We start from the raw sequence: 23,680 nt of genomic DNA on the forward strand, positions 1-23,680 counted from the left end.
CCCTCCCTTTGTTTAGAACACAGGTCCTCTTGAAGCTTTGAAGACTATCTCTCACATACTTTTTGATGCCCTGTTTGAGGGCAGCATAAAGAACAAGTGAAAGACGCTGATTTCATGCCGTCACTTATTAAAGTTTTGTAGTTTAGTGAATAAACTTGTGGCGCGCGCCCGCCGCTGCAAACATGAATCCAAATATATTCACGCTTCCCCCACTGCTGGTTAACAGTTCTCTCCCGATGCACAGTAATGGAGAGAAAAGTTTCAATCAGCGGCCGGATAGAGCGTGAATATATGAATATACTTGGACTCCATCTTACAGCGCCATACACGCGCGCGCGCCACAGGTATAATTACTAAATACTACTAAACTACAGAACATTAACTAATAAGTGACAGTACCATAAAACCAGCGTCCTTCACTTCTTTATGTTGCCCTCAGACAGGGCAGCATAAGTATGTGACCTATCCGCTTTAACCCTAAGCCACATCCTTCAATATACAGAGGCTAAGCATAAAATAGATAACTTCAGCAAAGAATTAAACGGTGCTCCTTACCTTTGTAGCGATTATACAATTGCTCTAATTTCTTTTTGTCTACTGTACTTTTCATTGACTCTTTGCAGTACAAGGCTGTATTCTGGAAGTAGTTGTCTGTTGCCAGTTCTAGTTTCCAGTCATTCTGTGTTAAACAGTATATTGCAGTCCTTTCCCCAGCCTGGGTAAATGCCATAAACTGGCGCACCTTGTCCTTCTGAGACGATTTAAGTTTATGCTTTGGGATGCAAAAGAAGCAGCAGAAGTGGTTTCAGCATTGTACTCATGTTATTCATTATAAAGATTTAAGTCTCTTGATGTGCGCATGCTTCATGTCAGCATTATACGTCATATCAGCACAAGACGACAAAGCTTTGTTCTTCTGAGCTTAAAATGTCTTATCTGTAAACTCAAAGGACAGCATCTATATATCTCTATAAAACATGAACCAGGCTTCTGTATAACATTCTACCAGGACTACCGCCTTTAGAAATACGTAGGTAGGGCACATCACTCCATCGACTCAACCGCCTCAAATGAAAAGTCAAATCAAGCGCATACTCAATGCAGACTGAATGGTCTATTAAAACAAAGGCCCTCGAAAGACTAGCGCACACGTCCCCTCCAAGCTGCCATTATAGCACGGTTAGTACAGAAAAACTCAGGCTTCCTTCACATATAGATTTTTTTTTAATGTCTTATAGCAAAAGCCTATGGGAAAAACGGCAGAAAAACAAAACCACCACACTCAGAGCGATTATTCCAAAAAATAAAATCTAGATTTTTTTTTTCAACACTTTGGGCGATTTTCGATTTGAATCTCAATTTTCTTATTTTTTTATGTTTATCTAACAGTAATACCAAGAGATAACTTAATAAATTCTTTATATTAATAACTCTAACATATATTTCTATAATTACGGCGGAAAATACAGACCTGTCTTCAAGGGAAAACAGCTCCTGATTTTCAGCAGTTTTTTAAGCAACTTGCGTTTTTTTGTTGTGTTTTTTACGGCCGTTTTTGGAGCTGTTTTTCTATGGAGTCAATGAAAAACGGCTCAAAAAACAGCTCAAGAAGTGACATGCACTTCTTTTTACGAGGCCATTTTTTTACATTTTAAATCAAAGATGCCCTGCGTGCACTTACATCCCGCTCTGCACGTCACCACCTCATCCGGTCTCCGACATTGCCGGATTCACACAACCGTGATCGGACAGTGAAAAACGGTCCATGTGTCAGCCGGATTTCGCGGCCCGATCATGGTGCATATGAAAGGGACTCCTGGCATTATAGTCATCTAGGCTACAAACACACGAGAAAAATGGCCATTAAAAACTGATCAATGGTTAGTTTTTCATGTCCATTTGGCATCAGTGTGTCCAAATTCTCATCGATTTCCGTCCGTCTTTCATGGCCGTTAAAAAAAAAAAAAGGATGGATTTCATTTGTCAGGGTAGATCGTGACACAGTGCCACCATATAGTGACAGTGCCCACATGTAGTGACAGTACCCACACAGCGCCGACACCCCCCCAATATAGTACCACAGTGCCCATGTAGACAGTGCCACACCCCCTTGCAGATAGCACCCCCACCCCTATGTAGATCGTACCCTACCTTGTAGATCGCAGCACCCCCCTCCCTTGTAGATAGCAGCCCCACATGTAGATCGCAGCACCCCCTCCCTTGTAGATCGCACCCCCTCCAGAACGCAGCACCACCTGCCTCTCTTGTAGAGCGCACCCCCACCCCATGTAAATCACAGCTCCACCCCCCTCGTTGTAGATCGCGCCGCTGTAGCTGCCACTAGGAGCTGAATCCCCGGCCAGAGCTTGCCGACGCTTTGGCCGGGAATTCAGCTCCTAGTCGGAGCTACAGCGGCGCGATTTACATCGAGGGGGGTTGTGGTGCGATCTACAAGGTACAAGGGGGGGGGTGCAATCTGTCAGGGGGGTGCTATCTATAGCGGCACGATCTATAAGGGGGAGTTGTGGTGCGATCTACAAAGTACAAGGGGTGGTGGTGCGATCTGCAAAGGAGTGCTATCTGCAGCGGGGCGGTATCCACAGGGCGGTGTGGCTATGTACTAGGAGTCCCTGCTTCCCCACGGAACTGCTGCTCCATACTGTATCATTTTGTTCAGTACAGTAAAGCAGTACCGTGGGGAAGAAGAGACAGAACAGGGTGGACCAGGAAGTGACGAGGCGGCGGGGCGGAGCTTCCTCATGCAGCAATGCGCCACTAAACAATCGATTCTACTATTCTGTTAAAAAACAGAATCGCGAGAGTCCTTGAGGGCAAATTAATTTGATTAAATCGCCCAGCCCTACACCAACCATAAAAAAAAAATAAAAAATACCACAAACCAAAACTCAGTTGTATGTAGTGCATTTTATATCAGCTAGCCGCATTAAAAAATGCCACAAAAAAACCGCAGCAAAAACGGTGTGTGTGTATTCAGCATTAACCTGCCATTTCTGAGACCCAACAAGTGTTGAATTATCAAACATTCCTGTTGATTCTGAATTTCTTTTTAAAGTGCAGCTAAACGTTCGACAAACTTCTGACATGTCAGTGACGTCAGAAGTTTGGATTGGTGGGTGTTCGAGCACGGAAACCCCCACCAATTGCTAGAACGTAGCAGCTGAAGTGATCGTGTGAGCACTCGGCTGCTTCGTGTCTGTTCGACTTTTTCCGGAAATAAATGTATCAGTGTACAGACTCAATACAAAGTCTGAGCATGTACTCCAATACATTGGCTTTCCGGAAAAAGCCGAACAGAAACGAAGCAGCCGAGCGCTCACACACGTGCTTCAGCTGCTTCGTTCTAGCGATTGGTGGGGGTCTCAGTGCTCGGATCCCCACCAATCCAAACTCTGACATGTCAGAACTTTGTCGAAAGTTTAGCTACACTTAAAACACACAGATCCTCCATAGGGAACCTATCACTAAAGGTCCTTTTACACCGGCCCATATTGGCCGTAAAAACAAGCGCCCATCAATGAGACAGTTCATTGATATGCGCTTGTTTTCTCATTTAACCCCTTAATGACCGCCGATACGCCTTTTTACGGCGGTCCTTAGTGGGCTTTATTCTGATGCATACTACTTTTCACGGCGCTGCCGTTAAATCTCCCTGCTCTCAGCTGCCAGATGTAGCGGAGGGCTGGGGGTAATCCCTGCTCGAACGGGTGAGATCGATATTAGTATTGATCTCACCCGTTTAACCCCTCAGATGCAGCGCTCAATAGCGTGCACCGCATCAGAGTTGTTTTGGAGAGAGGGAAGAAGCTCCCTCTCATCCCACTGACACCCGGCAATAAAATCGACGAGTGTGTCTCCCCGATGGCAGCCGGGGGCATAATAAAGGCCCCCAGGTCTGCCTGTAGTAAATGCCTGCTAGGTTACATAGTTACATAGTTAGTACGGCTGAAAAAAGACACATGTCCATCAAGTCCAACCAAGGGAAGGGAAAAGGGAAGGAAAAATTTCTACACATAGGAGCTAATATTTTTTTGTTCTAGGAAATTATCTAACCCTTTTTTAAATCCATCTACTGTCCCTGCTGTGACCAGCTCCTGCGGTAGGCTATTCCATAGATTCACAGTTCTTACTGTAAAGAAGCCTTGTCGCCTCTGCAGCTTGAACCTTTTTTTCTCCAGACGGAGGGAGTGCCCCCTTGTTTTTTGAGGGGGTTTTACAAGGAACAGGATATCACCATATTTTTTGTATGTGCCATTCATATATTTATATAAGTTAATCATGTCCCCCCTTAGTCGTCTTTTTTCAAGGCTAAATAGGTTTAATTCTTTCAATCTTTCCTCATAACTTAAATTCTCCATGCCCCTTATTAGCTTCGTTGCTCTTCTTTGTATTTTTTCCAACTCCAGGGCATCCTTTCTATGAACTGGAGCCCAGAACTGAACTGCATATTCTAGATGGGGCCTCACTAATGCTTTGTAAAGTGGCAATATTACATCTCTGTCCCGCGAGTCCATGCCTCTTTTAATACACGACAATATCTTGCTGGCCTTTGAAGCAGCTGATTGACACTGCATGCTGTTATTGAGTTTATGATTTACAAGAACACCCAGATCCTTCTCAACAAGTGAATCCGCCAGTGTAGCTCCCCCTAGGACATATGATGCATGCAGGTTGTTGGTACCCAGATGCATAACTTTACATTTATCTACATTAAACTTCATTTGCCAAGTGGACGCCCAAACACTTAGTTTGTTTAAATCTGCCTGCAATTCACAAACATCTTCCATAGTCTGAACTATATTACATAGCTTGGTGTCATCTGCAAAAATAGAAATAGTGCTATTAATCCCATCCTCTATATCATTAATAAATAAGTTGAATAATAGTGGTCCCAGCACTGAACCCTGGGGTACACCACTTATAACCGGTGACCATTCAGAGAAGGAATCATTGACCACAACTCTCTGGATACGGTCCTTGAGCCAATTCTCAATCCAATTACAAACTATATTTTCTAAACCTATAGTCCGTAATTTACCCATTAGGCGTCTATGGGGGACAGTGTCAAATGCCTTTGCAAAGTCCAAAAACACTAAATCCACAGCGGCCCCTCTGTCTAGACTTCTGCTCACCTCTTCATAAAAACAGATTAGGTTAGTTTGACAACTTCTGTCCTTAGTAAAACCGTGCTGGCTGTCACTTATAATGCTATTTATTGTCACATAATCCTGTATATAGTCCCTCAATAGCCCCTCAAACATTTTCCCCACGATGGATGTTAAGCTTACTGGTCTATAATTACCCGGGGAAGACCTAGAGCCCTTTTTGAAAATAGGCACCACATTTGCCCTGCGCCAGTCCCTTGGCACTATACCAGTCACTAGAGATTCTCTGAATATTATGAAAAGGGGGACAGAAATAACTGAACTAAGCTCTTTAAGAATTCTAGGGTGTAACCCATCTGGTCCCGGAGCCTTGTGCACATTTATTTTATTTAATTTAGCTTGGACCATCTCTACATTCATCCAATTCAGTATATCAACTGATATATTAACAGCACTGGCACCGGCTACATCAGCTGCTCTTTCTTCTGTTGTATATACAGAGCTAAAGAACCCATTTAGTAACTCTGCCTTCTCTTGATCCCCTGTTACCAACTCCCCATTACCACTATCTAGGGGTCCTACATGTTCAGACCTTGGCTTTTTTGCATTTATATGCTTGAAGAATTTTTTAGGATTTGTTTTACTATCCTTGGCCACCTGCCTTTCATTTTGTATTTTTGCTAATTTTATTACATTTTTACAGATTTTATTAAGCTCTTTATATTTTACAAAGGCTACAGCTGTACCCTCAGATTTGTATTTTTTAAATGCCCTTTTTTTGTCATGTATTGCCCCTTTCACAGAAGGTGTAAGCCATGTGGGGTTTAATTTGAGTCGTTTATACTTATTACCTGTAGGAATAAATTTTGCACTATAATAACTCAAAGTAGATTTGAAAATCTCCCATTTATCATTTGTTCCATTATTTGACATTAGTTCTTCCCAGTCTATATCCTGAATTGCAGCCCTCATCCTGGGGAAATTGGCTTTCTTAAAATTAAATGTTTTTGCCCTCCCAGCCTGCGTTTGTTTTTTACAGTATAGGTAAAATGTAACTATATTATGATCACTGTTACCAAGGTTTTCACGAACATTGACATTCCCAACAAGATCTGCATTATTAGAAATGACCAGATCCAACAGAGCTTGACCTCTAGTCGGGTCTTCCACAAACTGGCCCATGCCGGAGGCATGTCCTAGCAGACTCCTGTCCGTTGTAAACGGACAGGCAGTAATACACTGCAATACAAAAGTATTGCAGTGTATTATAAAAGCGATCGGAGAATCACATATTAAAGTCCCCTAGTGGGACTAGTAAAAAAAGTTAAAAAAAAGTTTAATAAAGTTAATAAAAAACATTTTCCCCTTACAAACTGCTTTACTATTAAAAAAAAAAGTAAAGCAAAAAAGTTACACATATTTGGTATCGCCGCGTCCATAACGACAATGGCTATAAATCTATAACATTATTTAACCCGCACGGTGAACGCAGTAAAAAAAAAGAAACTAAAAAACTATGGAAAAATTGCTGTTTTCTGTGAATCCTGACTTAAAAAAAATGTGATAAACAGTGATCAAAAAGTCGCATCTACTCCAAAATGGCACCAATAAAAACTACAAGTCGTCCCGCAAAGAAAAAGCCCTCATACAACCGCATCGGCGGAACAATAAAAAAGTTACGGCTCTTCAAATATGGGGAGACAAAAACAAATAATTTTGAAAAAAAGTGTTTTTACTGTGTAAAAGTAGCAAAACATACAAAAACTATACAAATTTGGTATCGTTGCAATCGTAACAACCCGCTAAATAAAGTTATTGTGTTAATTATATCACATGGTAAACGACATAGATTTAGGGCGCAAAAAAAGAGTGGCGAAATTTCAGGTTTTTTTCTATTCCCCCAAAAAAAGTTAATAAAAGTTAATGAATAAAATATATGTACCTCAAAATGGTGCTATTAAAAAATACAACTTGTCCCGCAAAAAACAAGACCTTATACAGCTATGTCGACGCAAAAATAAAAAAAGTTATAGCTCTTCGAATGTGACGATGGAAAAACGTAAAAAATGGCTTGGTCATTGGGGCCCAGAATGCAAGCAGGGGGAAGGGGTTAACAAGGAGTTATGTATGGGGACTAGTAAGCGTTGCTACGATCGATCGTCCTCATATCTCCCTGATATTGTATGCTGCCAGTATATGTTCACACGGCCTATTTTCAGCTGTTTTTCGGGCCACAAACCCCCCGAAAAACAGCTAAAAATACGGAGGCTGAACGCCTCCAAACATCTGCCTGTTGATTTCAATGGGGAAAACGGCGTTCCTTTCCCACGGGACATTTTTTTTTTAAAATGGCCAATGAAAAAAAACCCTTGTAAAAAGAAGTGCATGTCACTTCTTGAGCCATTTTTCATTAACAATAGAAAAACAGCTCCAAAAACGGCTGAAAATCTGAGGCCGTTTTCCCTTGAAAACAGCATTGTATTTTCAGTGTTTTTTTTGTTAAGTGTGTGAATATAGCCTAACCGATACGATCAGCCGATGAACGAGCATTTTCTCATTCATCGGCGGATCGATGCCGTTTACACGGGGCAAGAATCGGGACCGAGCGCTCATATGAACGATAATTGGCCCGTGTACAGAGCCCTTAAGCCCTCAGATTATGCTTTAACGTGTAACGGTCATTTCATTTGTTCCTCATAAATCAATAGTACTAAGTAATCATAGTATAAAGTGAGGCATACAGACCAGGGGTATCGGGGGATCCAAACCCCATAGCCCTGGTCTATATGCCTCACTTTATTTGACTTGGTTATGGACTATATTTTTTACCTCTTTGGGCTATTGTGTCCAAAATGATGTATGTTTATATGGCTTACCGGTCTCTCTTTGCACTTTATTATTATATGAGGTTATAGAACCCGGTCCGTGAGGGGACCCATCTTTATTTCTAATGAAGAATTGTTATACTTGATAGTGAAAAGTTCCCATGTGGTTCTTGTATAGGTGGTTATATCTTTATATCACACAGAACGGTGTAGGTTGCTACATGCGTTTATTGGACAAAGTATCTTAGTAGGTGTTATTTCATTATATTTTCTATTAGATAAAAATAGCTCTTTCAGACTTATCCAAATTCTCTCCCCCTCCCCCGATCATTCTCTCTTACTTCACTGCTAAAATTCATATTCAGTGAGGCAAAGATGAAGATAGCTCACTGAAAGATCAGGTTACAGGTGGTGAGGAGAGGGGAGCAGGAGGAGAGCAGCTGGAAGGTGACAGACTGCAGCTTTTATCTCACCCCAAGAGCTGGATTCTCAGCTACACTGCTCCTTACTGATGTAGAATGTCCTTCATGCTGCTTCTAGTAAGGGTATGCTCACACGCACTGTTTTCAGACGTAATTCGGGCGTTTTACACCTCGAATTACGCCTGAAAAAAGGCTCCATTACGCCTACAGACATCTGCCCATTGCTTTCAATGGGATTTATGGTGTTCTGTTCCCACGAGGCGTTATTTTACGCGTCGCTGACAAAATACGGCGCGTAAAAAGACGCCCGCGAAAAAGAAGTGCATGTCACTTCTTGGGACGTTTTTGGAGACGTTTTTCATTGGCTACATTGAAAAACAGCTCCAAAAACGGCAGTAAAATACGCCGCGAAAAACGCAAGTTGCTACAAAAACGTCTGAAAATCAAGGAGCTGTTTTCGCCTGAAAACCGCTCCGTATTTTCAGACGTTTTTGGTCACTGCGTGTGAGCATACCCTTAGTGTTTTACTATCTCACCCCAGTGCTAGATTCTAGTACAACACTTAGGGCTTGTGCACACGTAACAATTGCTGCAGAAAATTCCTGCAGCAATTCCGTTGAAAGTAGAAGACTTTCCGCTGCAGCAAAAACGCACCATTTCCTGTTTTTCACGATGCTGGGAGTTGGTGACGTCTCCTCTGAAAAACGCAGCAATTCAGTCCACTTTCCGCAGCAGGAACGGACATGCTGCTGTCCGAAAAATACCACCGCAGGTCGGTTTCTGCCCTGAATTTTTACGCAGCCTGCGAATGAGATTTGTTAAATCTCACCCACTTTGCTGCTACTGTATTCTGCTGCGTATTTTCCGTCCGCAATTCCGCTACGTGTGGACAAGCCCTTACTGGAAGCCACAGAATGTCTTTGTCTGCAGCTGCTCCCTCCCTCCTCCATAGACTTCTATGGACAGCAGCTGTAATATAATCCTTCCATGAGCCGTTTTCATCTCCACATCACTGAATACGGATTTTAGGCTCCATGCACACAACCGTAGATTTCGCCCGTAATAAAGGACCCATTAAGTCTATGGCCGACGGACACCTTCCTGTATATTTACGGGAAGGTGTCCGGGCAGTAGAAACCTCCCGTAAAAAAATAGTACGTCCTATTTTTTTATTTTACGGACCGTGCTCCCATACTTAATTATGGAAGCACGGCCATTGCGGACGACTGCGTACGTAATCATAGATTGTGATTACGGGCACAATCGCGTGCATGGGGCCTTAGGAGTGAGAGATGAACGCAGGAGGGCAAGAAAGCCTTTTTCTCTAATAAGTTTCTTCTAGTCACTTGCACTTTTATGGGGAGAAAAAAAAATGAAAATGAGGATTACATTTTAAACACTGGGTCACGGATAGGGAGAGATAGTCAATCACAGGGAGGAGGGCAGAGCAGGAGTGGCGTCACCCACAGGATACATCTCCCCAAGCCCAGCATTAGTCGGCCCGGTCACTAACTCATGGTTTCTTCATGAACTCAGTGACAGGTTCCTTTGAAACATAACTGATGGTTGGTCCAAAATAGTTTAAGATGAAAACAGAGGGATAATAGAATTGGTTATTTCTGCTTAGTCTTTAGCTACCAAGTACGGAATGGGGTCAACAAACTTCGGTACTACAACTCCCAGAATGCCCTGAAAGTCAAAGGCCTTATCACTCCAGCCAAAAGCCGTCGGGGCATACTGGGAATTGTACTTTCACAAAAGCTGGAGTGCCGGAGGATTACGGGTTTAGGTCTGGAGGTCAGTCCCCACCTTTCTAGCAGTAGGTCAAAACCTTATAAAATGGGAATACCTCTTTATGATCATTTTCACAAACTACAGAAAAAGTCAACTCATTTGTGATGTGATGAGCTCCATAATCCATTTCAGACCCTCCTAATCCTTTCTTCTACAGATAGTTGATTTTAAAATATATTATTTAATAAGAACCAGTCATAGTACAATGTGAAATAACTAACGCAGCGTATTTCCCAAGCACTCACACTTCATGTTGATGCGAAGACAACTAAATATCGTCAGCAACCCTTGTAAAGTCACTAAAATGCACTCAGCATCTCTATACCCACGTCAAGCGCTCCGTGAAGGGCACAGGTACAGACGCCAAAAATACTTTATAGCAAACGGCAATGTAAATGCTAATCCTTTATCAATATGAATACTTTATGGTGATAGCCCATCACTTATCTGGGCTCCTCAGCTGTACAGGCGAGCGCACGATGCCAAGCTGAGTCATGCTCGTCTGGCATCTTCTTTGCCGGCTCCTACTCATTTCCAATGTAGGCGAGCCGCAATATGAAAACACAAGCCATATAGCAACTACACATTGACAAGCTGTTCAGCTAGTCAGCAGGTTTCCATATGAAAGAGAAGGACAGCTGATCAATGGTCCACTGGAAACCCAAGGTGGCCAGTAACATTAGATAACAGTGGTCCAAACCCATGGACTTCAGCCACCAATCGACTCTGTATGGATGCCTGCGACTATCCTCAGATGTTAGGGGCATGTCCAGGGAGCTGAGCTCTGGGCTGCTGTATGCACTGAAGGACGGGTTTAGCTATTTTGACGCTAGAGAGTCACTATTTTGTTATTCAGGTATAGAAATGGCGGAGTTTTACGTAAATATAGTTTAATCACTGAATAAATCAAAAGTTCTGCAGCTTTCTAATATACATCGGTCCACATTTATCAAAAGTGGCATCATTTTCGCCAACGTGTAGCTAATATGTTGATATGTTAAAGCAAATTTATGACTGCATGTGCCTTGTTTGATAAAGGCCCAGATATATGAATAAACGTGGGCCTCGTTTCAGTTCTTCACCATTTTCCAAGATCTCTGCCGTCACTAAATGCAAAAGTTGTTTTCATACAGGGGCTGAAAACCCCTACAGACCGAATATTGAGAGTTTGTTAAAATAGTATCCAGTCAACACTATCCCCTGTGAGCGGAGAAGCCAGGACGACGAAAAACTGTAGAAAACGACAGCACTGGAGGGTTTGTGCTGCCGATGTAAAATCTTGAGACGGTGAGGAATTAAAACAAGTGTATTAGAAAGTTGCAGCACTTCTCCCTATAGAATAAAATATTGCCAACGTTTTCAGACACGTCATTAAAGGTGTTTTCCCATCAGAGACATTTAGGACATATCCACAGGATAAGTGAAATGCAAGATGAGTGCGGGTCCCAGAGGCGAGACCTGCACCGATCCCTAGAATGAGGCCCCTAAACCCTGTTCTGCGTTGTGGCGGACGTGTGGGATTCCAGACCATGAATTACGGAAACAACGTAACTTGCTGATAAACGCGGCTTCCGTAAGTCCCATAGAACTGAATGGTAGCTGCGGAACCGGTGTAGCTCGCATGCTACGCTGCTTCAGTAACGGCCATTCACTACTATGGGACTTCCGGAAGCTACGCTGTTTTCTTCTTCATAGTCAGAAATCAGTCGGAAGACTGAGGTAGAACGGGGATTAGGGGTCCCCGTTCTAGATATAGGTGCGGGTCTCAGGAGGTGGGACCCGCATCTATCTGACATTTATGACATCTCCTGTGGATATGTCATAAATGTCTCTGATGGGAAAACCCCTTCAATATGCGTGAAGACAACATACTAATATATTCTGAACCGATTGTGCAGCGCCTGCGGTATTCCCCCGTCGGGTCTGGTTTACAGTACGGTGTTGATAAAGACCTGGAGGAACCATGGCACTGGTCAGAACAGCGAGTACATTAGGATCTGGTTTTTTGATATATATATACGGAGCTGAGGGATAATTTTAGGATTTGACACTATTAGAATACAGGCACTTTCTCCTCCCACAAATCCCGTCCTGACCACGGGTCTAATGACATAAAAAACGCACCATAAAGCCCTTTGACTGGTTTAAGCAGTAGGTGAACGGGGTGTGTTAAAAGTACATAGTACTGTACATGTGGCACAGATGCCCAGCCGGTCTGTACTACGAGAACAGGTATTCCCAGAATCTACATGTATCACCCATCACCATACAGCAGCCAACAGCTCAGCTACCCAGACCCTGCGGGGAGGACTCCTGCACCCGACCAGCACCGGCTGTGACAGGGGAAGATGGCAGCCAGGAACCGGTTGCGCAGACCCTAGAGTTTTCTATCAGGGTTATAGATAATTCCCAAAAAAAGAGAAAACTAGTGACCCTCCATTCTGGCTGATATCAGGGAACAACAGAGCAGTAAGTGGACATTACATGGATTTAGAGTCCTCATATCTGCCCCGTATAGGTCAGGTCTGCCATGTAAAGCAGCCTGTGCTGAAGAACACGAGCAGGATCTGCTTCCCCTCCAGTAAGGATTATTAGGTGTGGCAGCCATAGGAGGAATGACTGGACACAAATAGAAAGCCACAACAAGTACTGACAAATACAGACACAGGGAGCCCTACCTGACTACCAGCGAGAGCGTCCCCGGCCTTGTGGAACCTGGCGCTGCTACACCTACACCCATCCCAAATAAGGGAAAGCGGAGCGCTGTCTAGCAGCTCCCAAAATACCAGCACCCCCACCTCCCGCTGTCACCAGCAGCTCCTCTCAACCTAACTTTCAAGCAAGTTTTCACACGTGTGCAGTCAGCGCCCCTCTACCCTGTTCGGTAGGCAGCAAGCAGCTGTGTCACACCCGCCCCCTCCCCCAGTGTTTGCTGATGATGCACCGGGGACAGAGATAACCTCCCCCGGACGTACTTGGTATATCCCAGCTATCCCGCTGCGGGGCACATAGAAGTCTGGCAGCGGGGTATTTACATGTACAGTGCACCCCCCACTCGGGTGTATGCTGCCTACTCCACCAGTGACCTTCCCCTGGTCACCGTAAGCCCATTCGCTGCCCCTTTCTTCGCTAGACAGTCCCTTCCGTAATATGAGACGGCTCCACTGATGCCCCCCTCACCACACACCACCTCTCACCAGCCCCCACCTACCATTTTATCTCCACCGGATCACCTAACTCCACGGCTCGGAGGTGGTGGACGCGCATGCGCAGTTGTTGCTGAAAAATGCCGCCCACTTTCACAAGGAATACCGGGAGTTGTAGTTTCCCGTGTGCCGCTTGTAATGGCAGTGGGAGGAGGGATATGACGAATCATTCCACCAATTACTAACTTGTTATTCACGATATGTATAGATTTAGTACAGGTAAGGTCAGTGACATTTCACAGCACTTAGAAGGTACTGTCTACATGTTTGTACATTCAATCCGGGACTGAGAAAATGGTTGTAAAATGTTAACAATCGTGGTAGATACGACCCTGAAAGACTTACCAGAAGAGAACGAGAGTTGTGAGGGGATGACGTACCATGTTGCGTAAGCCATCGGTACGAGTGATGTCATTGTTCGCCTACAGTTCCCACAATACACTGCGCGGCGCGGTCTGATGATGTGGCGGAATCGATTCTGTGGATGTGTTTATAGCCCGGGGCTATCCAGTGTGACTAGTGCCGCCTGGTGACGCTGGCAGTGACTGGGAGGGAGTGCAATGAAAGAGCTGCAAGCCGAGCTGTGCCCAGGTAGGAGGGTTTCCTCTATCCTGCCAACTTCTGGCTTCTCTGCCACAACGGGTCGTAGTCTGCGGCTCCTGTCAAATGGTCTTGTTTGTGTTTTTTTTTTTTCCGTTTATTGACATATCCTGCTCTATGTACACATGTGGGTGTGTAGATCACCTGGCCGCGGAGTGCAGTTTTGACTGTATTCGGGAAATAGAAGCGTTTAAATCGATCGACCCCCCCCCCCCCCTTTTAAAGGCTTATTCACACTGCGGTTTCGGAGAAGGCTTTTTTTTTTTTTTTTTTATTGATGCCGTTTTTGAAGCTTCAAACAGAAGGGGATCATAAAGGGAATTGATGTATATAAGAAAGATTCTACTTTTTCTTTTTAATCTACCCCTGGCTGTGGCTTCAATAGCTTGCATGGTGTGAGTATACCCTTAAAAACAAACCTGCTTCCTTTTCTACCTTCGTGATATGCTGTATTTATCTTCACATGTTGTTAATGTGAACTGCCGAGTTATTTTCGCTGACACTTTCACTTATTGGATGTCTGAATCGCCTATATTTGTATAAAATTCTCTTCAGGGCAATTGCAGGATGTAAAAGTCGATTTCGATCCAAGAAAATAAAAAGTTTCTAACCTAGTCAGACGTAGTAGTTACTGTATTAGTCCTCTGTGAAGATAGACACTGCCTTGTGTCCTGGAATAGACTGAGAATTATCACCTACACTGCTACATTGTGACAAACCCTCAGATGTGTGAGCATGACATTGTCTATGGGGGGGGATGATGACTCTTTCTGTCTTCTGGACATTTACTGACTGCAATGTATTGTTCGCTGTAAGCCGTTATTTTGGGGTTTGGCTGGATTTTCTTACTAATACCTTGAATATTGTCTCTTAAAGATTCAACCATGTACAGCTGCACCACCAAGCCAGCTGAAGAACCAGTGTGTAAGTGTCTGATCTAACTGCTAAGCAGCCATGAAGACCTGTATCCTGTGGCTACTACACCTGCAGCTGCTTTATCACATATCGCATGCAGCCGAACATGACGGTGTAGCCAAACATGCCATTAAACTGCACCGGGGCAAGGGGGCCACCGCCAGCCAGAGAAAAGAGTGGCTGCTGAACAACTGTCGGAAACTGTCTGGTCTCCTCCATCAGAAGAACGTGGTACTCAACAAGCTGAAGAACGCGGTCAAAGCCGCCGAGAAGGACCAAGGACTGTCCCCAGAAGAGAAGCTCTTTCAAGTCCACACCTTTGAAATCTTCCAGAAAGAGCTAAATGAGAGTGAGAACTCTGTGTTTCAGGCAGTGAATGGGCTGCGTAGAGCGTTGCAGGGAGATTATAAAGATGTGGTGAACATGAAGGAGAGCAGCAGACAGAGACTGGAAGCTTTACGAGAAGCCGCTATAAAGGTCTGAGTCTTACTATTCTATGTCACCTGCGTCTTCACTAGTAATGTACCGGGAGATTTTATTTTTACAAATGGAGTCTGTTAGCCACACCGATCGCAACTACTAACCGTTTCGTGGGTGGACACCGTTCTACTTTGTATGGGATACGATCGAGTTCCCGACCGTGGTAAGGTCAGATTGTAACCAACGCCATGTTCAGACTTCCACTGGTCCTGCTGATGCTGGACTATTAGGCATTCATGGAAAATGACTAATGCCGATAGTCTAACATCTGATCTGGCCTAACAGAACATAAAATAACATGTTGATAGAAAGTTGGCAGCCCCTTAAAGGATTTAGAAAAGGTTACATTGCAAAACAGGGTTTTGAGGAACAAGCTCGGTACTATTTGAATGAAATGCTTTATAATCTGCATCACAGAACACACATTAAAGGGTTCTTCTGGTCTAGAGGAGTTAAGAGGGGGGCCTCATTTAGGGCCTTCGTCTGTTAGAGTGGAGACCATATACAAAAAAACAGTCTCCCGCATTACATGAGTAGTTTATTGATTTCAATAGGAATTGTGTAATTCCTCATTTCTCCTGTGGTGGTGCCGCAGGGAAATTAAACACTTGCTTCCCCCATGATCGCTACGATCCCCTGTAGTGTGATTTTCTGATTGTTAGGGGCCTCTCCTAAAGAAAAAGGGTAACAAAGAGTGGACGACACTTTAATCCATGCAGTATAAGGCTTTATTCAGACGAACGGGAAAAATGTCCGTGCAACGCGCGTGATTTGCACGCGCGTTGCATGGACCTATATGTGTCTATGGGGCTGTGCAGACATGTCCGTGATTTTTCCTCAGCGTGAGTCCGCTGAAAAAAAGTCACGGCATGTCCGTTCTTTCGGCGTTTTGCACGCATCACGCACCCATTGAAGTCAATGGGTGCGTGAAAACCACGCATGCCGCACGGAAGCACTTCCGTGCGAACTGCGTGATTCGCGCAAGAGCTGTCAAAAGGATGAATGTAAACATCCAAACGGAGTGTCTTTGAGATGAGCGAACCCAGACAACCGGCCGAACTCGTTTTGGCCGAACCCGGCAAAAAAATGTCCGGTACTCGACGTCCGGAGATAGTCACTGTCCAGGGTGCTGAAAGAGTTAAACTGGTTCAGCACCCTGGACAGTGACTTCCGATCCCAATATACATGAACGTGTAAAAAAAAAAAGAAGTTCTGACTTACCGATAACTCCCGGCTTCTTCCTCCAGTCTGACCTCCCGGGATGACAATTCAGTCCAAGTGACAGCTCCAGCCAATCACAGGCCAAGCACAGGCTGCAGCGGTCACATGGACTGCCGCGTCATCCAGGGAGGTGGGGCCGGATGTCAAGAGAGGAACGGTTCACCAAGGCAATGGCCGGGAGGGAAGTTCTCGGTAAGTACGAACGTCCTTTTTTTTTTTTCTTTTTTTTTTAACAGGTTGCTCGATATGGTGATCGGAATTCACTGTCGAGGGTGCTGAAAGAGTTACTGCCGATCAGTTAACTCTTTCAGCACCCTGGACAGTGACTGACGTCGACTAGCCTCATCTCTATGATGGCGGCTGCGCGAAAATCACGCAGCCGCGCATCATACACTGATGACACACGGAGCTGTCAAGTGGTTTTTGCGCTCCCAAAACGCAGCGTTCGTGTGAATCCAGCCTAAATGTCTGTGTAATCTATAAAGTGGGTTGTTTTTTCTAGGAAGAACAGGAATATGTAGAGCTTCTGGCTGCTGAGAAGCATCAGGTGGAAGCCATGAAGAACATACAGCATCAAAATAAAAGCTTGTCCATGCTTGATGAGATCCTTGAAGATGTCCGGAAAGCTGCAGATAGACTTGAGGAAGAAATAGAAGACCATGCTTTTGATGACAATAAGTCGGTAAGCATTGTTCTAGTGTGTACTTGCTGACATTGGGAAAAGAGATGTGCTTTTAACCGGTTAAGGACTAGGCTGTTTTACAGCTAAATGACCAGAGCAAATTTCACAATTTTGCTATGCGCTTCTTTAGATGACTATAACTCAGCAGGTGAATAAAGTTCATCTTTGAATTTTACACTCTTTTTAAAGGACAGATAGGGCTTTGTTTTAGTGGCATTTGTCAGTATATATCATTTTTTTTTTTTTCACTAAAGTGGGCAAAATTGGAAAAAAATGCAAGAATTTAACAATTGCGTCGGTTTATGCTAGCATTTTTCACACACGGTATGAACCACGGCCAAAATTAATCTCCTTTCACATTCTTCCACTTCTCCCGTGCATGGGGATACCAAATATGTGAGCCTTATTCACTGTGCGGGCATGTGCCAGGGCTTGGCATAAAAGGAGGCTTTTTGGCCTTTTCGGTCCAGGAATTCTGCATTTGATTTTAGAGCCGCATACTGTTTTCTGGGGGGCCTAATGCTGCTGAAACATTAGAAACACCCCATAAATGACTTCATTCACACAAGTAGACCCCACAAGGTTTCCTTCAAGGGGATTATCATATTTTTAGCAAGTCCAGTTTTCTTCTGAAAGTTTCTTGAATAAGATGGAACAAAATAAAATCAGCACTTTTTTAGCAAATGCGTCAGTTTAGGCTAGTATTTTTCACACACGGTATAGACCACGGCCAAAATTCATCTCCTTTCACGTTCTTCCACTTCTCCCGTGCATGGGGATACCAAATATGTGTGCCTTATTCACTGTGCGGGCATGTGCCAGGGCTTGGCATAAAAGGAGGCTTTTCGGTCCAGGAATTCTGCATTTGATTTTATAGCAGCATACTGTTTTCTGGGGGGCCTAATGCTGCTGAAACATTAGAAACACCCCATAAATGACTTCATTCACACAAGTAGACCCCACAAGGTTTCCTTCAAGGGGTTTATCATATTTTTAGACAGTCCAGTTTTCTTCTGAAAGTTTCTTGAATAAGATGGAACAAAATAAAATTACCTTTTTTTTTTAACAATTGCGCCAGTTTATGCTAGCTTTTTCACACACAAAATGGACCACGGACAAAATTCATCGCATTTCACATTCTTCCACTTCTCCCGTGCATGGGGATACCAAATATGTGTGCCTTATTCGCTGTGCGGGCATGTGCCAGGGCTTGGCATAAAAGGAGGCTTTTTGGCCTTTTCGGTCCAGGAATTTTGCATTTGACTTTATAGCCGCATACTGTTTTCTGGGGGGCGTAATGCTGCTGAAAGATTAGAAACACCCCATAAATGACTTCATTCACACAAGTAGACCCCACAAGGTTTCCTTCAAGGGGTTTATCATATTTTTAGACAGTCCAGTTTTCTTCTGAAAGTTTCTTGAATAAGATGGATCAAAATAAAATTAGCAATTTTTTAGCAAATGCGTCAGTTTATACCAGCATTTTTCACACACGGCTTAGACCACGGTCAAAATTAATCTCCGTTCACATTCTGCCACTTCTCCCGTGCACGGGGATACCAAATATGTGGCCTTATTTATCACATAGAGATGTAGGAGGGCGGAGGATAGAAGAAGATTATTTCACAAATCGCTTTTTTTCAAAGCTGGTTTTACAAAACTCAACAGAGTTTCTATAACACTTCCAAAATATCTGCTCTTGAAGCAGAAATCCCAAAATATTCATCTAGGGGTATAATGGGAATTTATTTTTTGGGGTTTTCTAAAATAAGAAATTTCAGGTTAATGCAAATGGAGCTCTCCAGCAGATGAACTTTAGAAAACATCAAACATGACATCCACCCCCCACCCATTCCCTCCCTCACCCTTGGAGTAAAATCATGGGAAAAATAAAAACGTAATGTAGGGCAAATATATTTTCAACAAATTAACTAAAATCTAATAATTCAGAACAGTGTGGTATTTTTTAAAACATGGCTCAATGCACAGGCCTGGTTGCGAGGGACATGAGGGACAGAAATATCGGGAATCTTTGCGGTGCCCGTCTTTTCTGCAGACGCGGCACTTTTTCTGGGGGTTGCTTCTGGTTGCTGTTGGGGGAATCCGACTGATGAAGTGTCTTTCAGTCAGTCGCGTGACATCCTCAGACTGGGGGCATTCTCGGGTGTCCTGAACATCAAAAATGAGGCCTTCAATAATTTTCTCCTGGAAATCCAGGTATGTGTCTCTGCCTCTGTTTTTTTTATAGAGCACAAATGAGTTGTGGATGGCCACCTGTAACAAATAAATGGCCACTTTTTTGTACCAGGTTTTAGTTTTGCGTTTTACTAAATAGGGCTGTAAAACCTGGTCGCTTAAATCCACCCCCCCCATGTACTTGTTATATTCGGACACGCTCACTGGTTTGTGCTTGTCCGATGTTGCCCCTCTTTCCCTCACTGCCACTGTTCCTGCGGTATGAATCGTGCTTAGCACATACACATCTTTGCGATCCCTGAACTTGACCGCCAGCAATTCTTCAGATGCATAAGCACAGGAGTCCCCCTTTACCATGCGCTTCCCCACTAATTGCTGTGGAAAACCAATTCTGTTTTTGCGCATGGTACCACATGCCCCAGTCCTTGCAGCATGCAAATGCCTAAACAGGGGCACACTGGAATAAAAATTATCACAGTACAGGTGGTACCCTTTGTGAAGCAGAGGCTGCATTATCTCCCACACAATCTTACTGCTGGTGGAAAGATCAGGGGGGCATCCAGGAACATTTATTGTGCGGTCCCGCCCTTCATAAATCCTGAAGGCGGTGGTATATCCTGACCCGCTTTCACACAATTTGTAGAGCTTAACGCCATATCTTGCCCTTTTTGAAGGTAGATATTGGCGAAAGCTAAGTCTGCCATGCAAGTTGAGGAGGGATTCGTCCACACTTACATTCTGCTCAGGGGTGTAGAGTTGCAGAAATAAATTGTTCAGGGAATTTATTAGCGGTCTTATTTTGAACAACCAATCCCGGTTTGCATCGGTACTTGGGGGGGCCTGTGCGTTGTCATTGAAGTGGAGGAACCTCATTATTGTCTCATAACGAGACCTGGGCATTACTGCAGAATATACTGGGGTGGCTTGGGCGGGTCTTGTTGACCAGTAAGACCTAATGGAGGGCTTTTTGACAATACCCATATTTAGGGTGAGCCCCAAAAAAATTTTTAATTCCTGCAAATTGGTGGGCGTCCAATCTCTGGCATGGGTGGATGAAGGTTTCTGCCTTATATATTGCGTGGCATATAAATTTGTTTCGTGGACAATCTGATTTAGGATGTCGTCCGTTATAAATAAATGGAAGTAATCCATTTGGACAAAATTTGTATTGTCCACGGTTATGCCAGGAGTGGCCGTAAATCCGTGGATTCTAGGCCCAAAAGATGGGGCAGGTGCCCATACAAGAGCCTGGACTGGAGGGACCAGGCTGTCCCGTGCTACAGCGCTACTTGGCCCTGCGCTTTCAAGTTCTGCAGTTTCAACTGCATCAGGGACAACGTCCCCTGAAGATGAACCTGAAGTGACGCTGTCATCGTCACTGCCCAAAACAGGTTCCATCTCGGACCCCATCTCTGATGCGGTCTCCGACTCAGACCACAGCATGGCGTATGCCTCCTCGGCGCTAAACAACTTCCTCGCCATAACGTAACTAACACTAACTAAACAAATTTTTATTTTTTTTATAAAACACACAAACTAACTGCTATATATATCTACACTACCGCTAACAAAAAAATAAACCGCTATTGCTATATATATTATATATATGTGGATATATATATAATTATATACTCCCTACCTGCCTATTCTAATAGAATAAAAGAAAGAAAGGTAGATAGAAAAAAAGATAGATGGATAGATAGATTGTATAGATAGATAGAAATCTATCTATACAGAGAATGTTTTAGTGTAACTGTATTTTTTTTTCACTGTAATCTTCTGGCAGCAATTCTCCCGAGTCTCTTCTTCTCCTCAAACTGAAACAATGTTTGAGGAGAAGAAAAGAGGCAGGAGATTTACTGCCAGAAAAGTCAAAATAAAACAAATGTGGTCGCTGTGATAGGTTTTCACAGCGACCACATGATCAGGGACCATCAGATTGGTCCCTGATACTCTGCCCAGTGCCCAGAGCTGTTGGTAACAGCGAGGGCACAGGGCTGTGTGCACGCGATCGCGTGCACACTGTTTTCTATGCAGAAATGCATGTGATCGCTGTGATTGGTTGTCACAGCGATCACATGTTCAGGGGCCAAAAGATTGACCCCTGACATTCTGCCCAGTGCCCATGGCTGTTAGCAACAGCCAGGGCATAGAGCTGTGTGCACGCGATCGCGCGTGCACAGTCTCTGAAGTGCGGCCGTATATATACTATACGCCGGACTTTAGAGACCCTGACCGCTGGCCGTATATTTACGGCCAGCGGTCGGGAACCTGTTAATGTACACCTGTGAAGTAATTGAATCTCCGTATTGTAGAGGTTCGGTCAGCACTAGGAAATGTAGAGCGTACAAGTAGGAGTCCAAACCAATAATATAGAAAACAGAAGTACTTGGCACACCAGTTGGAGTGTCATTTTTTTTGTTTTTTAATTATGCCAGTTCGTGTATACGTGTGACGTTTCTGTCACAAAGGACCTTCATCAAGCACTGAGAGAATAAACTGGAATGGTAAGCAGCTTTAGCGGTATAAGGTATGTTAGCTATTTGAATACCTGGATGGTTGAATAGGAGCTGTGTGCTGCTATGGTAGAGCGTGTGGCTGCGTGAAGAGAGTTCTAATTAAAAAATTAAAATTACACTCCAACTGGTGTTCTGAGTACTTCTGTTTTCTGTAGTTGAATCTCCTTCACACAGAATGGAAAACAATGGTTCTGGTTGAAGTGGGTTTATTATTCGTCATTCTTGCATCCTGAATTTTATAATAAACCAGTTGTGATTTGAATGTTTCTTTTTCTTAAGTTTCCACCTTTTTGTCTTGTGGTTTTCACCCTTATAAGTTCACGTTGACAAAATCTTTACATGGTGACTAACTTTTCAACAAATTGCATAAAATAGTACAAGCAAATTCTAAGAAACTTTGTCATATACCTTATTAGATTAAAAAAAATATATTTCTCCACTTTTCAGGCTCCCTCCTGTTGCCTTTTCCAAAGCTGTTCTTGGCCATAAATATACGTCCGTGCACAGTCATAATACTGTCATGTGCATGAGCCGTTAGTTACTACAGTAGAATCTTCAATTCTATGAACGAGCAGATTTTCATCCATAAGATTCCACCGAGCCGTGATCTCAATTCTTTAGACTGCCATTTTATCAGCATTTTTCAAAGTATTTAACTCTTCAGATTTTTATTTTCCTTTTTTTTTTTTTTTTTTTTTTTACACAGTATTGTACATAATCGTTTTGGTTTTACTCACTCACTAATTCATAAGAAATATTGACTTTAACATATGAAGCTAACAAGTAAGGTATATGAATATATATATTTTTTTGCAACATGGGCTATGAGCAACTGATGGCATCCGTTGGAGGTATATATATGGACCGTGATGTGGAGAGTTTTATGGTGCCTAGAGTCCATGGCTAGAGCTTTGGCAACGCTCTGGCCTTTGAGAAAGCCCTGATGTCACTGTCCATATATGGACAGTGATGTCAGAAGCTAAAATAACGGAGTCCTTGGCCAAAGCGTTGGAAGCACTCTAGCCAGGGATTTCGGCCCTGGGGAAGCCCTTAACGTTACTTTCCATATATGGACAGAGCAGTCAGGAGCTACAATACTGGAGTCTCTGGCCAAGACTCCAGACCTGGAAAGCACATGACATCACTGTCCATATATGGACAGTGATGTCAGGAGCTTTCCACAGGGTTAAAGTCTGCGAACAGAGTGCTTCCGATTCTCTGCCTGGGGACTCTGGCATTGGGAAACTCCTGACATCACTGTCTATTTAAGGACCGAGATGTTGGGAGCATCTCGCTGTATACTTGTGATCGATTGATTCAATATAGTGGCATATGTCACCCACAGGTTCCCATGTTAAAAATAAAAAATAAATAAAATAAAAAAAATGCGCTTCCAGACTTGAAAAAAGTGCTGCACCCGAAATAGTGCACACTGGTATCATTTGAAAGCTAAAATTCTTGGCTTTAATAGATTCTAAGAGCTAAGCTATAGCACATATATTTAAAAAAAAAAAAAAAAAAAAAAAAAAGTGTTTTAAACAAGCATGTTCAGAAGTCTGATTTAAATACAGTAAGTAATTTCGTAATGATAAATTCCCTTTAAATAAGTGCACGTTAGAAATGTGCAAGTCATAAGGCTATATTCACACAGTGCGATCATATCTAGCTTCCTACAATGGTGGCATTGTAGTAGGGAT

General features: G+C 43.5%; 2 protein-coding genes across 4 annotated transcripts in view; one reads left to right on the forward strand and one right to left on the reverse strand.

Annotated features, from left to right (window-relative positions):
* Positions 1-13,914, reverse strand: part of DCUN1D2 (defective in cullin neddylation 1 domain containing 2) — a 53,135-nt gene extending 39,221 nt beyond the window's left edge. Inside the window, exons 1-2 of one of the 3 annotated variants that reach the window (XM_075852544.1) lie at positions 13,716-13,914; positions 556-772 (exon numbers count right to left, since the gene is read on the reverse strand). In XM_075852544.1, the coding sequence (XP_075708659.1) occupies positions 556-730 (175 nt within the window). In that variant the 5' untranslated portion in view covers positions 731-772; positions 13,716-13,914. Of the gene's footprint in view, positions 1-555; positions 773-12,842; positions 13,061-13,375; positions 13,473-13,715 lie in introns of those variants that run through there. The other 2 variants (XM_075852542.1, XM_075852543.1) reach the window with 2 other exon arrangements.
* Positions 13,628-23,680, forward strand: part of SLC9D1 (solute carrier family 9 member D1) — a 46,002-nt gene continuing 35,949 nt past the window's right edge. The window contains exons 1-3 of the mRNA XM_075852540.1: positions 13,628-13,961; positions 14,847-15,362; positions 17,089-17,268. Coding sequence (XP_075708655.1) covers positions 14,925-15,362; positions 17,089-17,268 — 618 coding nt within the window. The 5' untranslated portion in view covers positions 13,628-13,961; positions 14,847-14,924. The remainder of the gene's footprint in view (positions 13,962-14,846; positions 15,363-17,088; positions 17,269-23,680) is intronic.

This window comes from Rhinoderma darwinii, chromosome 2 (genome assembly GCF_050947455.1).
Source record: "Rhinoderma darwinii isolate aRhiDar2 chromosome 2, aRhiDar2.hap1, whole genome shotgun sequence".
Classification (NCBI taxonomy): Eukaryota; Metazoa; Chordata; class Amphibia; order Anura; family Rhinodermatidae; genus Rhinoderma; species Rhinoderma darwinii.